At 48.2% G+C, this 14,955-nt stretch overlaps 6 protein-coding genes across 6 annotated transcripts; 3 read left to right on the forward strand and 3 right to left on the reverse strand.

The window, feature by feature from the left end:
- Positions 1 to 274: 274 nt before the first annotated feature.
- On the forward strand, positions 275 to 1,765 carry N7471_004054 (MCT family MFS transporter; the record flags this gene model as incomplete). The annotated part of the gene is made up of 5 exons (XM_057276773.1): positions 275 to 309; positions 362 to 578; positions 634 to 1,410; positions 1,461 to 1,558; positions 1,612 to 1,765. 5 exons carry the CDS (start codon positions 275 to 277, stop codon positions 1,763 to 1,765), a joined length of 1,281 nt encoding a protein of 426 aa, XP_057136383.1.
- Positions 1,766 to 2,145: 380 nt separating this feature from the next.
- Positions 2,146 to 2,640, reverse strand: N7471_004055 (uncharacterized protein; the record flags this gene model as incomplete). Its single annotated transcript, XM_057276774.1, has 1 exon — positions 2,146 to 2,640. The coding sequence occupies one exon, from the start codon at positions 2,638 to 2,640 to the stop codon at positions 2,146 to 2,148; it is 495 nt and encodes a 164-aa protein (XP_057136384.1).
- Positions 2,641 to 3,844: 1,204 nt separating this feature from the next.
- On the reverse strand, positions 3,845 to 5,908 carry N7471_004056 (glycoside hydrolase family 32 protein; the record flags this gene model as incomplete). Its single annotated transcript, XM_057276775.1, has 2 exons — positions 3,845 to 4,111; positions 4,161 to 5,908. 2 exons carry the CDS (start codon positions 5,906 to 5,908, stop codon positions 3,994 to 3,996), a joined length of 1,866 nt encoding a protein of 621 aa, XP_057136385.1. The 3' UTR covers positions 3,845 to 3,993.
- Positions 5,909 to 6,745: 837 nt separating this feature from the next.
- N7471_004057 (uncharacterized protein) lies at positions 6,746 to 12,871 on the reverse strand (the record flags this gene model as incomplete). The annotated part of the gene is made up of 1 exon (XM_057276776.1): positions 6,746 to 12,871. The coding sequence occupies one exon, from the start codon at positions 12,869 to 12,871 to the stop codon at positions 6,746 to 6,748; it is 6,126 nt and encodes a 2,041-aa protein (XP_057136386.1).
- Positions 12,872 to 13,332: 461 nt separating this feature from the next.
- N7471_004058 (uncharacterized protein) lies at positions 13,333 to 13,554 on the forward strand (the record flags this gene model as incomplete). The annotated part of the gene is made up of 1 exon (XM_057276777.1): positions 13,333 to 13,554. One exon carries the CDS (start codon positions 13,333 to 13,335, stop codon positions 13,552 to 13,554), a length of 222 nt encoding a protein of 73 aa, XP_057136387.1.
- An 864-nt stretch (positions 13,555 to 14,418) lies between these two features.
- On the forward strand, positions 14,419 to 14,799 carry N7471_004059 (uncharacterized protein; the record flags this gene model as incomplete). The annotated part of the gene is made up of 1 exon (XM_057276778.1): positions 14,419 to 14,799. The coding sequence occupies one exon, from the start codon at positions 14,419 to 14,421 to the stop codon at positions 14,797 to 14,799; it is 381 nt and encodes a 126-aa protein (XP_057136388.1).
- Between the last annotated feature and the right edge of the window lie 156 nt (positions 14,800 to 14,955).

The raw sequence follows: 14,955 nt of genomic DNA on the forward strand, positions 1-14,955 counted from the left end.
CAACGTTTGTTTTGCGCAGGAGCGTGTAGATGTTCGCCTGGAGATTCCGCGGACTCTCCGAAGCGCTAAGCCATATCCGTCAATTCTGCCTCCGGGCATCTAGACAGTAGCCCGGAGACTCCGAGGGCGATTCTTTTATCTTGTAAATGTAATTAATTTGATTTCTTATAAAGAGCATGATGCTCAGCAGTGTCTTTGCTTCAAACCAGATCCATTCCATTTTTAGATTGCTTTGTTAATTTCCCCGGCCTCGAGATTCCCATTAATCGACAAAATGTCACCAAAGGATAGTCCTCCAACTGAATACACGTACGTGAAATATGCTTCAAGCTACAACATAGCTGACCGCTGACTCTTCTAGACCCCGAGCATGGCTTGTTATATTTGGCGCCTTCACATGTGCCTTTTGCACTGTGGGCTTTATGAACTCGTTCGGTATCTTCCAAGAGTACTACACAAAAAACCAGCTATCCTCAAGCTCCACATCTACCATCGCATGGATCGGGGCTATGTCAATATTCTTTTTGTTTGCTACATCTGTCGGGGCGGGAGCAATGCTTGATATTTTTGGACCGAAGGTAAGGATACTATTCCTGAAACATTGGGGAAGAAACTAATACTCCCTTTGAACAGCTTATGGTATATGTTGGCTCATTCGGGTGCGTTTTTGCGGTTATGATGACTTCACTATGCGAGGAGTTCTATCAATTCCTACTCGCTCAGGGTATCTTGTTAGGTATTTCCATGGGTCTGGTGACATGGCCAATACTCGCATTGGTCGGACAATATATCAAGGTGAAGCGTGCTGCGGCGATGGGGATTGTCCTTGGGGGTTCGTCGCTCGGGGGAGTTATTTGGCCCGTTGCAATTGACAGATTGATCAATGAGCCCAAAATCGGGTTTCCCTGGACCATGCGAATTGTCGGCTTTATCATGATTCCTTGCTTGATTTTCTCTTGCACAGTTGCAAGATCCCCGGATACGCGGACAAACAATCTGGAGAATCGCGATTCAAATCAGGAAAGTGGTGAAAATACCACTGAACAAAAGAACCAACAGCAGAGTCACAAGACAGAGGCGCTGGCCCTTTTGCGAAAACCATCACTGCAGCTACTGTGCCTCGCCATGTTCGTCATATACTTTGGCATGTTCTCGCCGTTCTTTTATACGACTTCCTACGCGGTTGAGCAGGGATTCTCGACATCCCTGGCATTCTATACCGTTTCAATTGTGAACGGGGCTTCATTCTTCGGCCGAGTCCTCCCTGGCGTCATTGCTGATAAGTGGGGAAAATTCAACTGTTGCATCATAGCCACTATATCCGCAGGGATTGTTGCATTGTGCTGGACAAAGGTGACATCTGTGGCCGGTCTGGTAATTTGGTGTGCTGCATACGGCTTTGCGTCTGGAGTGAGTTATCCTCGAATGGTATTAACTTCAAACACTAATCAGATTTGTAGGGCATTTTATCTCTCCAGCAAGCCTGTGCTGCCCAGGTTTCTGGTTCTACCACTCTTGGTTTGGCAATCGGGGCCGTATCAGGTTCCACAGCTCTATCGTATGACCACCATTTCTTGAAAGGATAATGTGAGATGCTGACACGAACTGCAGTGCTATGGCAAATATACCAATCAGTGGTGCTCTACTTGAAAAGCATGGGTACCTTTCCCTGTCAATATTTTCGGGAGTATCCTTACTACTAGGTGGTTTACTTATGATTGCTGCGCGTCTGGTACAGAACAAACAGCTTCGAGCTATCGTGTAATGTTCCGCCATTAGGGCAGACATTTGTTCCTCTATTAGGTACTCTAACTTATTCTCTCAATGATAGATTTAATAGAAGGTTAGCCCACTAGCAGTACCGGGCCTTTGGAGGGATGGCAATATTGCTCAGAGCTAACTGTAGCTCGAAGCGCTTTTATTTGAAATATAATTACTGTATATTAGAAGGATATACTTCTGATTCAAATTCAACACAGATTCCTTACTTTTATTAGTTTAGTTGGTCGAGGAAGTGAGAGTAATGATGCTCGAAATTGTAGTCTTTAATTTCGGTGGTAGAATTCACCCATATATACAGATAGCAAAAACAAGTTCCGGAATTCCCAAGTGTTCCGAATCATTCAAGCAATTGCGAAAAGCCGTTTAGCCCGAGGTAACATGAAGAGGACCGTTACCGTCATCAACAGGGCAACCGTCACTGTCAGAATCGAATTCAACGACACAGCTTGCGTCCTGACCAATAGCGATACCAATGAAAGTTGTATCGGTCTGTCCCTTGGAGCTACCGAGGCTGTTTCCATCACCATCCTTGACCTCGCAGGTGTCAGGGTGGCCTGCAAAGTCTGCCTTGCACTTAAACTTGCGTGGGGTTGACCAGCAGTCGCCCTCAATGGTAAACTCGCGGCCGTCGCCGGTGTTGTAGCAGGGTGAGTGATCGTCGGGATAGGCTTGGTCGTAGACGGCTTCACCGGCCTCGTTCAGAATCGCAAAGCCTGTGTAGTGGCCGTTCGTGTTGCCGCCCGCGGGACCGGAGATCGATGAAAAGTCGCCGTTTGACCAGACGACCTTCAAGCGCTCGGCGTAGACGGTTGTAGAGGTAGCCATCAGGCAAAGCAGAACGTTGCGGAGGGAAGGCATGGTTGTTTTGTGAAGATTGAGATTTAGGATGTGAAGGCAGACAGGATTTTGTTGTTCTGATGTTCTTCTCTTGTCGGTGCCATTCAGAAGTCTTTTATACTTGTCCCGAGTTGCCTTTACACCCCTGGGGGCTCCCTTTATGCTTGGTGAGATGACATCACAAGATGATCTATAATGTTTAGTGTCTCTGGGCATATTCCAATTGAGGAAGTTTCCATAGAATATCTGGCGTTGGTGCCTGTCGATGACGCAACATTCGAAGGCACTGGTAGCTGTGTGCCTTGACGGGCAGACTTGTGGGGGAAGGAGAGACGAATTATCCCGCAAAAACATATATTCTTCACAATATACTGAGTGATTTTATTGGCCTAACACTTCGGGGGCTTAAATGTGGAGTCAAGCCGTGCAAGTCTGGGCTTCAGATCGTCAAGCTGAAGTGGATAACTGTACAATTTGTTGCCGCTAACAAGGTGATCTACATAGTGATTTGGCGTGGGCTCTTCAAGGATTATCTCGCCCCCAAAATATGTCAGCACTACTAAACGCTAACAGCAGTGCCAAGTTCAATTTTACCAGCTTTTTTTAGATGAAGAGTCCTGTCATGACGTTACTAGCCCATCCCATTGTATTTCTGTTTCAACTTCCTCTCAAGTTCCTATCCTCATGAGCTCAAAGAATACTTTTCTTTGGACTATCTGTGCCAGATTGCCTATAAGTTTGTTCCTGTGACGCTGGTGACAATAGTATCAGCCAAAATGGCTCCCTTCCAACTCCTGAGCAGTTGACAATATACCGGACTACGTCTTATATCTCCATGCATCTAAACACAGTGCAGCCCCATTGAGCCTCCAATGCAAGCAATAACCACTAGCTAGTTACGGTGGGATGGATGGATTAGTGATTTCATTTGTTCTAACCTCTAGCTAGCGCAATGTGGAAACTACTACGAAGACATATATTGTTGAGATTTAGGTGCGTCACACCACTAATGAATGCCTCAGGCTACACCATTCGTTAATGTACGCTCCTTTTCAGTACAACTATCTCCCTCCTTTCCTTGGGTCCCTATTAGTAGTGACCAAGATATATTCATGCCTGGTTATTCATAGAAACGTCCTCTGTACGGTTTGCGCTTTTTACCGCCTTCGCATACACCGAAAAAGAACATACAAAATACATCGGCGTGATAACGCCTCTAATATCATTTTGGGTCAAATAGATCAGATTATTAGTCTTACGTCGTCAAGGATAGAGGTCGCATGAGCGGCCGACTATTCTTGTATGCATACATACATCAACTGTATCACTTAGAAGAACCAAGAGTCTCGCGGAAACCATTTAACAAGGCTCCGTTCACTTCCTTTGTGGCCATGCGTCGTACAGTCCCTCAAAGACCGTCACATCCTCAAATGTTGCTTCTCCCACTCCGTTGTGGAAGAAGTTAATTTCAGTCGAGTTGGCGTACCAAGACCTACATGTTGTTAGTTATTGATCAATCTCCAGAAACAAGATGAACTTACCGAGCCCAGGTACTAAGAGCAAAGCGCCCATTGGCGTATACTTCCAGCACTCCATTGTCCACCACGACGGTGAGCTCCAATGTCTCAATTTGCTCTTTTCCATTTTCCAAGACGTCAAAGAGGCGCAGACGGCCCGCTTCATTGTCACTGAGAATTCCATTGGTTGTTCGGGCGGCGGCACTTGTGTTGCTGCGGTCGATGATGATGGACTCGTTGGAGAATTGGTAGTAGATGGTTGTAGCCTCAAGACCAGAGGACAACACCTGGAAACCAGCTTGAATACCGGAGTCACGAGCGGATACCGGGAAAGAGATATTCGCTGTTAGAGCGAAGAACTTGCTTGAGGGCGAGGTGGTGAATGGCACCGACCCAGCCTTTGACAACGTTTTACCAGATTCGACGAAAGATGAGCCAGACGTGAGAGCGCTGTAAGTTTCCCTGGCAATTGAGATTCCCATTGTCTCAAGATCGAGCTGACCAGATCCTTCGCGGGCCACGCGCCATGATGTCAAGGACTCACGCGAGAGTTCGTTATCCACCACATTGGGGATAGTGCGGACATTCAGCTCCCGAGGGAGCAAGAGAACACCGGTCCAGTTTTGTTGAGCGGTAGGGAATCCCTTCGCTAGCTCAAATAGATCTCCGGTGAGCCAGACGTAGGAAATGAAACGATCAGGGGCACCGCTCTTTTCAGATGCCTGAGAGCTGGCTGGCAAGATCTTGCCTGCAGCAGCGTACGCCGACAGGCCCCAGTCAAGCACACCCGCCATGGTTGGCTTGAAGGTGACGGAGTCATCATTTGAAACATTTCCGCTCACCCACAGCATATCATGAATGGAAGAGACCTGAGGAACGATGGGGAGTTCGGAACTCTCAGTACCGAGAGTAATGAAGATTTCGCCGTCCTCGCTGTACCCCTCTGCGTTCAGACCGAAGACGTTGCCAACCTCAAAGTTGAAGCCCCATCCGCCGGCCCAGTCGCCTTTTCCCCAAGTTGTGTTGACGGGCTCATTCCACCATTGTCCAAGATATTCCCAATATTGGAAATCTGCGTCATTCTGACGGTAGAGGAACTGGGTAGGACCGACATCGTGGACACCACCAGAGATGGCGACATACCAGGTTCCTTCGGTACTGTTGACAGATTTGTCCAGAATTGAGCTTTGGAAAGCGTAGGGGTCACGGAAAGCGGTGACATTGACAGAAAAGGGAGGCGCGGGGATCATGGGGCCTTGGTTGAGCTTGGTAAAGTTGCGTCCACCGTCATAAGAAACGGCCAAGGATTGTGTCTCACTTCCCCGGGTGTAGGGGATGGACCAGTGAATTGGGAGATAAGAGACAGAGGTATATAGAAGAGTGGGCATGCCGTCGATACCGCTTGGAATGACAGAGCCATCGAAGACAGCAAGCGGGTCATTCTTTCCTCCCGCGATAATTGACGGTGCTCCATCGGGATTGAGGTCCTTGTAGGTAGACATATCATCGGTTGTAGCTCCTGCAATTCCATCGTGGAGCCAACCCACGTGGAAGAGACCAGTCTTAGGATCGGTGTATTGCCCGCACGGGTCGCCTATCTTCCCAGATGGAGGGAGGAGATGGGCTCTGGGTCTCCATGTGTCGAAGAGGGATGCATTTGACAGGGTAGACAGGTTTGGCGGAGCCGAGTTATAGTCAATCGGGGATTTATGGGGATTGACAGCCAATGCCCGGTTGGCCAAACCCACGGTGATTGCACTTGACAACTTCATATTGTAGGTCTTGGATAGCTCCTGGAGCTTTCCCCGGGATATACAGACTTTTATATGTCCGTCATGCCCAGGATAAATTGACCGAGATTAGATGCAGACATCGGCCAATAGCAATAGCATCTGCATCAATATGGATCAATATGCGATGTTCATTTCCTCTTTAGATGTCGTCGGCAGTTTCCGTGAGCCAACGGTAAAACCGCGGGGAAACCCCGGCTAACAATTTCCCCGATTCAAACAAACGCAAAGTCTATGAATTCTCTATGATTCTACTAAATGTGAGCCTGGTTTCGGTTTTAGGGAATATTTGATATTGAAAGAAGACTTCTAATGGAATATTGGAAGATGCTCTGAAAGCTCTCGTACAAGTTGACGTTGGATTTGGCCTGGTAGGTGCCCACCTGGGGGATCAATAAAGCCCGAGTACCCCGAGCTTCTCCACTGCAGGGGATAGCATCTACAATGCTTAGGCGCATCAATTATGATGCAGCATGGAATCTGGCGATGACCTGGAAATGATCATGCCAGGTGAAACTTTCCGAGCTTCCGGCGCTGGAACTCATCTGGACATTTTTGACTCGACTTTCCCCTCAGCAGTAGCCCTGCCTAGAGGAGTACGGGCGCACCCGTGGCCCTGGGGTGAGAAGGTATGTCAGCCATTACTCCAAAACTATTAGCTAGGTACCCACATGCCTACATGTATGTAGGTATTGTCCCACCTTCCTCATCTGTCTTTCACCGGGCAGTGTGATGACTTGGTATCCCTGTTTCACATCGCCTAACGATTACTTGGATTATGGTTAGGGAGATACCTTCAATGTTGATGCCATTATATTCCTACTCCATCGGCTTTCGTGCAAACAATTTCATAATATGCTCACTACCCCAAGCAGCAGCAATATCCAAACTGGTCCGCTGGCGTGCATCCTCGGTCATAGGATCAAGTCCCCGATTCATCAGAATCTTGAATCGCCGGACCACATTGCCCGGGGATTTCGCACGATACCCGTGATATGCCTTCTTGGAGGCCAACAAATGGAGCAATGTGGATCCTGCATTGTTTTGTGCGAAGAAGTCAGCTCCAGCCTGATCAAAAAGATCGAAGACGATCTCGGTGAGGTCATCCTCCTTTTCGTCATAACCGGAATCGAAGGGGAATGTAGGAGTTACCACACCACATTCTATGTATTTGAAGAGAGGTGTGTCGCCCTTGTTGTTCCGAGAATTTATATCCACGCCCGCTTTCAGGAATCGCTTGAAGTCAGCCCGTGACTTATCCTCTTTCAGGTTCCTAGCCAAATGATGAAGCGCCGTGTCTCCATTGGGGTCCGGCTGGAGAGGATCAGCACCCATTTCGAGAAGATCATCAATGAGATCAAAGTCCTCTGAAATCAGGGTGCGGTGAAAGAATGTTTCGCCCATCTGATTGGGCTGATTGAGAAGACCCGGATTTTTGATGATAACTTCCTTGAGAGTTTTGAACAACTCCGAGTCAACCCCCAAAGAACAAATATGGTGGAGGATGGTATTTCCATCGTTGTCCTGTGCCATGGCATCTGCACCACGGGCTATGAGCTCTTGGAAAATCGTTTTTGTAATGGTTGTCCCAGCTTCAATAGAATCAATCTTGGTGTTCAGTGTCTTCTGGCTCTGGGAAGCTGCAAGAAGCAATGTGCAACCGCTTGAATCCCGTTGTTCTAATTTCAAGGATGATAATTGAAAGAATGGCCCACTTATGTGCCCGGATTTCAACATTTCATGGATGACAATGTGTCTTTGGGGTTCAATTTGCTGGTGCGAGATATCGGGCTCATCCAGGTCTGAGTCGGATTCCTCCATGCCGTAGTCCTCAGGACATGAGAATTCCCCGACATATGTAGAAAATGGGTCTGCACCATGATTGAGCAGTACTGCCATGATACGGGTGTCGAGTGAATTCTCATCCACATATTTCGATCGGGATCCTGGCTTGTTATAGCCAAACTTACTGTATCGCAGTTCAGGGACAGCGGCAAAGAGAAGAGGTGAGACCTCGGAATCAAGAATATTCAGGCCGAAGTCGCTTTCTTTCCGAGGAGTAACTGGCTCGGATCGCCTGAGATTCGCGTAATCACCCCGAGACAGTAATGTTTCCAAAATCTCAATTTCGCCCATGTCAATCGCAGAAAATATGGCTGCTGCGCTAATATGGGCGCCGTGCGCGATGAGCAGCCTGGTCATCTCTATATCATTACCAGCTTTTGATAAACATGTCTCTCCGTTGGCATCCACAGCATTGACATCTGCGCCGTTGTCGATGAGAATCTGCACGGCATTCCTGCGGAAAGGACCATGTTTGCGATGCATGGCTGCGTGTAATGGTGTCACTCCATCCTCACTACGAAGCTCAAGGTTTGCCCCCTTTTTGATCAAATACGGCAATGCTTTGTAAACATGCCACCAGCTGCGCCCGAGTGCGAGCTTATGAAGGGCCCCTCCGGCCGCTTTGGTATCTTCGAAGTTTGAGGTTTTTCTGAATTGGGCATTCAGGTTGACGCCGACCTTCTCAACAAGTAATTCCACCACATCCATGTTGGGCAAATAGCGATCACATGCAGTCACCAGTAGGGGCAGCACAGGATGTCCAGTGCAATCTAGTCCTGTTTCTGCTTCTAGGCACCATTTGTAGTCATCAAACCTCAGTGCAGCATCCTTATCGCAAACACGTTCCAGTAGCTCTTTATAGCCCCAGGTCACAAGAAAATGCAATAAAGAGGTCCCATTGTCATCGAGCCTGGATGCATCACGCTTCTTTGCTGCCTCTTCAAACAGGTCGTACTGCCTAGTGAATACTAAGTTTCTCATAAAGGTGGTGAGATCACGTCTAAGGAACCAAGAGATATCACCGTCAAATCCGCCGTGTTTTCTTAACGCCTCCTTTGTCGCATCTAGACGGCTTTTGGAAATGAGATAGTCAAGCCCGAAAGAAAGACTGCATTGCTTCGCCTCGGGAAGACGATATTGCAGTCGTAAGAAACAGTCCACGGTGTATTCGTACCGATTCGAAATGGCTTCATTAAACGCGGTTTGAAGATCATTACTGGGCGAGAGGGCCCCATGGCGAACAAGTAAATCCAGAATCTCATCCAGACGAACTGTATCATGCTCCGAACATCGCGGGCCGTAATTATCATCCCTATGAGGGGGATCAAAGAACGGCCGTTGGTGATCGCTGACTAGAACGGCGGCTGCATGAAGGCAATCCGTTCGTGTCATCCTTTTGTGACCGCTCCATAGTTGCTCTTCTGCTTCGAACTGCGCACATGCTCTGAGAGGTGAACGACTTCCGCTGTCCAATATGGTAGGATCTGCGCCGGCCTCGAGCAATTCTTGGACGGTCTCAGGGCGACCCGAACGGCAAGCATAGTGAAGAGCTGTTTCCCCTTCTTTGGTTTGTAGGTTCACAAATGCAGTCCGATCTTGGGCTCCGAGTTCTGCTAGTCTAGAGCAGAACAGGACCACAATATTGGGCTGGCGGGTCCGGGCTGCGATATGGAGCACTGACATTCCTTCATGTGTTACTTTGAACATGTCTGCACCGGCATCGAGAAGCTTGACAACGTAAGACTCGGATATTGTGGCAGCGAGGTGCAAAGGCTGAACGCCGTAACAATCACTAGGATTTAGGTTCTTGCATACTCTAAGGACATAATCCAGGTTATCCTCGTCTGTCGATAAGGATGAAAGTTTTGCCTTGGAACACATCACATGCAGTGTGGTCCTCCCGCGATGGTTTGATTGATCTATGTCCAAGCCCAGTGTTACCAGATGTTTCATGGTAGCAGGCAGTTTCTCGTTGTTCTTGCTAGCAGCAACCTCCATCAAAAGCGAGTTACCTTGATGGTCTGTGGTCAAAGGATTAAGGCCAAGACTTATCAGATAGCCCAAGCGATTGGTGTCATGGCAACAACGATGCAAGAGAGTTCGGCCATTATAGTCCCGCGTATCGAGGCAAGCTCCTAGCTCAATCAGTGTCTCACAAAGTTGTCCATCTTCATGGGCATGTTTGAAAAGAACTGTGTGGCCATCCTGATTTCGAGCTTCAAGGTTTGCACCTGCATTAACGAGCTTGTAAATGTACGGGCTATGTTCACACCTCATGGTGTGCAACGGGGCATTGCCTTCATTGTTCATCGCATTTGGATTGGCGCCCAGAGATATCAAAGTATCGACAACACGACCATGAATTTCGGATGTTTTGAAAATGTAATGTAGCGGACCATTTCCCTGGGTGTCGGAGATATTGACATCAGGCTTATACTCCAAGAAAGCAAGTACTCGGTCTATATTATAGCCGTGAAGCCGAAATAGTAACGGAGTTTTCCCATTCTTGCCAGTGGGCTTGTTGATATCAACCACCCCTGTGCCCAGAAGCACAGGAAGCAGCTCTTCATCTCTCTGTCCTTCCGTGTGTAATGGTGTGGCGCCAGAATCGTCTTCTGCTATAGGATCTGCACCAGCTTCAAGTAACTTCTTGACCACATCTGCCTTCTGGTATTCACAGGCATAGTGGAGGGCCGTTTTCCCGTTAGGACTTCGTACATGAACATTGGCCCCTGCCTGAAGCAGAGAATCTACGGACGCTGGGGAGACCTTGCCTCCATGCTTTCCGGGTGCGCAAAGGGCATGTAAAGCGGTATAACCCCTTTCGGGATTTTGATTCACATGACTTGTTGACCTGCGCATGTACTGCCTTCCAGCAAACTCGCTTCCTGCTTGTTCACAAAATACGTTTGGATCGGCTCCCGCTCGCAATAACACACGAATGGTCTTTTCATCTCTCCTGAAGCAGGATGCGAAAAGAGCAGTGGCTCCTCCGTATTTCTTATTTACATCCACACCTGGATGTTCCAAGATTAACTCAACCACTGCACTCTGCCCGGCCCTCGCCGCCCCGAGAAGGGCTCGATGACAATCAGCGGTATCTTCCAAAAAGGGTAGGAATTCGGCCATCGTCTCGACATGGCCGTTATAACATGCATACATCAAAGGTGTACCTCCGAGGGATGTGGGTGCGTTCCCACAAGTCCTTCCGGGCGTCTCCTGCGTCTTGGGAGTGAGCGGGTGGACGCCAGCAGTAAGCAAAAGTTTGGCCACTGCAGCATGGCCTCTTTCAGCTGCCAAATGTAGTGAGTTGTATCCTTCGTTTTGTTCCGCGTTGGGGTCAGCTCCGTTGGCAAGCAAAACCTCTACCACATCGTGGTAACCGGAAGTGGCAGCCCAGTATAAAGGTGTATTTTGGGAAGCATCTCGCACTTCTATGCTATATCCTCTCTCGAGCAAGTGTGTGGCGTATCCAGCTAGACCAGCCCAAGCAGCGACATGAAGCGCGGTGATGCCCCGGGTTGCATGTATCGGCCATGCCATAATTCGCCAGGCGGTAAACATCCGCCTTTCCGCGAAGAAATTATCAAGCATCGTGTAGACAAGTGACATATCTTCACCCGCTAAGACTGCGCGGCGGACGTGAGTGTACCAATTATCCGCTGCATATTCTAGGAACGGGAATCGGAGTTTCAGTTCTCTTTGCTCGTTATCCTTTGAGTGGTTATATTCCATTGTGTCGGTAGGTTCCTTCATTTGTTGATGAACCAGGCAGCCAGACCGGAGATAGTCCAAGCAAGCAATAGCCAGGCATTTGTTTGTTGAGCCCGGTTGAAAGATTGGATATGTCGTATCATCCGACTCACTTGAACGGGTGAGTCCTTTCAAGAACTCGGTGAATGAGTGGTGAACAACGGAGACTGTTTCATCAGGAAGAATCTCAAGCAGCGGGCCACAAGCAGCCCGGACCAATTCTTTTGTCTCTTTCAGACTGCGATCCCTAGTTGGAGCTCGTACGCTTTTCGCCATTTCGGCGATCTCGAGAATGCGCAGTGGGCGTGTGGCATGTGTGACAAACTGCAAGACTAGTAGTTGCAAATCCTCGGGAACAGCCGATCGTCTTGCGTGTTCGTGTAGCAAATCATTATACATAACGTTCAGGTCAGCCGGTAAGGCCTTGAGGACCTCATTTGCGTCGGCACCTGGTTCAAGAAATGCATCCATTGAAAGTTTGGCATACAAGAAGAGCCCATTCGCCCGACCAGGAATGGCTTCCTCTATGATACTCCAGGACTCAGGGGCGATAGATGAGTGGCGAAGTTTGTATTGTACATAGGCTGCGATGTCGAGATCGACGAGTTTCTCTTCCAATCGAATCTGGGGAATGGAGAATGATCTCAAACAATTCTCCACTGTTGATACTGGGCGTGAAGTGATCAAAACTTTGATATTGGACGGGCGCCACTGGCCTAATTTCACCAAGGCGTGGAGGAACTCATCATTCCCCTGGTCCATCTCATCCAAGGCGTCTGTTATACAGTAGACCTTGGGAAATGTGGCCAGTACCAGCTTGAGGTCTTTCCAGAGATCGCCTAGGGACAGGCTGTCCAAATCACGTCTGTCGTCAATGTAACTTTTCAGCGTGACTTGCAGGGGAGGGCTATAATCCAAAAGTTGACATAACCAATCCCGCAGCGCAGCCACGGGCTGATGGTTGGCGTCGATGATCTGTCGGAAGAAGAAAAATATGACTGGGATATCATCATTTCGTAATTGATTGATGATTGAAGCAGCTAGGACAGACTTGCCGGAGCCTGGGATACCTTTGACCCACAACAGTCCATCGTCGTCGCCTTGGTGCCACTGCTGATAGGTTGTTGTGGAGGTGAGCCATTTTCCTGTCCCCGCGAGATATGAGAGGCGATGTCTAGAGTATTCACTTCGCTCCAGGTCATATGCGGTTGGCTGAAGCCATTTCCTGATCTCAACAATGTCGGTGGGATGGAGGGGAAGGATGTTGTCCACGTTAAAGTCACGAACATCATCTAGGCCAACCAGAATGGTATCATTTCCATCGGAATCTGGTGGAGAGGACATCATTCTTAATGTCCACTTGTGAACAATGTTTGTAGAAGTTGAAAAGTCAACAAAAAAGGTCGGGGCCTGATCACATAAAGCACTAGCCCCGCTCTAGCTTGGGATTTGGGGCTAGCGCATTGCCAAGCCTCATGAGGCAGAGAGCAAGATGGGAAAGAAACCATGGATTAAGTTGAGCTGTTGACTTGGAAAAAGGGGGGAAGGAAGACGAAGATCAATCCGCAGGGGTCCTATCCGCCTTAGGCAGAAACGCTACCACAACATCATTTCGTATAACAACAGCTAGAGGTCATAGATCTGTCTATCTATCGTAATACTCCAAATATTGCATGTTACATAGAAGATTGATTTTGTACTAATGTTGACGGTAATATTGCAGCCTCAGGAAGCGATCGGCTCCCGGATCCTAGGAGTGGAATAGTGCCATTCCCACCTGAAAAGAGACGATTACATCCATTGAAAGCATGACGGCTGCTATCAAGAAGATCACGCCGGGTAGCGGTGTGTACAACAACGAAGCGAACCCATTTACGACCAACTGGCGTCAGATATGGTGGGGAGATAATTATAGCAGGTTGCTGAGCATCAAGAGGAAATATGACCCAAGAGGATTGTTGACTTGCTGGAAATGTGTTGGATGGGAGGAATCACAGGCTGCTAGTTCCTCCTTCTGTGTATTAGTTTGAGTGTTGATGCCAGGGAGAGGTGGGGTGCATCAAGTTGACATGTCAAGGTAACCTTTGGGGGTATATACTGATGGCATTGTCACAAAAACTATCCTGATGAATAAATTTATGATATGTTTCTCCCGAAGGGCTGGTTTACTGTCAGGATTTCTGCGGTCGGTGCATATTATACTTCCTGTCTTGTGGTTCCTGAACTCGTATTTATCTCGGTTGCCTGCCAAATCGAACTATAATAAGATCACCTGATATCTCGTATCAAGATACGAGGACACCTTGTTTTGGGATTCGTCAAAGAGCTCGCCAGCCTCAGATTGAGGCTCTGCAGCAACATCATAACGTTGCCTGAACCGTGCTATATTTACCCCCAAGCGACCATAAACGGTACCATAATACGAGATAAGATCAGGCGCTATAATGATTTTGAACAAGATCAGCACGATGCTTGTTGAAAATGGAGTCTTTGATCTGCCAAGCACCAACCGCGTTGCTGCATAAACGATGGAATGAGTAGAGACAAAACAGGAGGCTGTGTTGCCCGGTTGCCCGAAGCTATATTGAAGAATACTATTTAAAGGAAACGTGATAGATACACTTGCTGGGATCTATATAACCGATCACTCTCACCGGCTTTCTTGTTCCACTATTCATCATCACACAAACTCAATACTGTGAGTTTCACTTGTTTGGACTTATCTCAATAACTCTTCGAAAAAATCAAGGTTAGGCCCCAGTGCACAAGATACCGTCTAACTAATCTAAGAAGTCGGCAGTTGATTGTTTGAAATTCAACCTCTCAGGATGTTTAAGAAACTTTTTTGGGCCAAAGAAAGCAAGAGAAGGAAAGAAGAAGAGAATAGGAAAATAATGCGACAACAGGAAGAGCTAAGGATTCAGCAAATGGCTCCTACTGTGTCCGAAAATGCCGTGAAATGGACGGATAGAGAGCGACAAGTGGAGGAGCGGAAGATTCGGGCATTGGCCGCTTGGCGCGAGTCAACTGACGTACATTCGAATAACGCTTCGGCTAGGGACGCACCATCCACTGCTCAGAGTAGACCCAAATACTACGCCGGGTCTGGCAGTAGGCACCATTCCGGGGGCGACGGCGGTTATTCTGGCGGTGGTAGTAGCAGCAATGATTCTGGTGGAGGAGGTTATTCCGGGGGAAGTACCGGTGATTCAGGTACTTCCAGCGGAGACTCTGGAGGTTGTGGAGACGGGGGTGGTGGATGTGGCGGCGATTAGAACACAGTGCACTTCCTCAGGTGAATAGGTAGTGGAAGGTTCAGTGGGCTATGGCCTATGAGAGGAACAGTTGGATGAGCTCAGTATGACCAGCTAATGTTATTCTTTTCTTGTCACCATGCTATCGAAGAGCTAGTTGTATCTTGTAGATATGAA

This window comes from Penicillium samsonianum, assembly GCF_028829775.1.
Source record: "Penicillium samsonianum strain IBT 33392 chromosome Unknown utg000003l_segment0_segment0, whole genome shotgun sequence".
Lineage (NCBI taxonomy): Eukaryota > Fungi > Ascomycota > Eurotiomycetes > Eurotiales > Aspergillaceae > Penicillium > Penicillium samsonianum.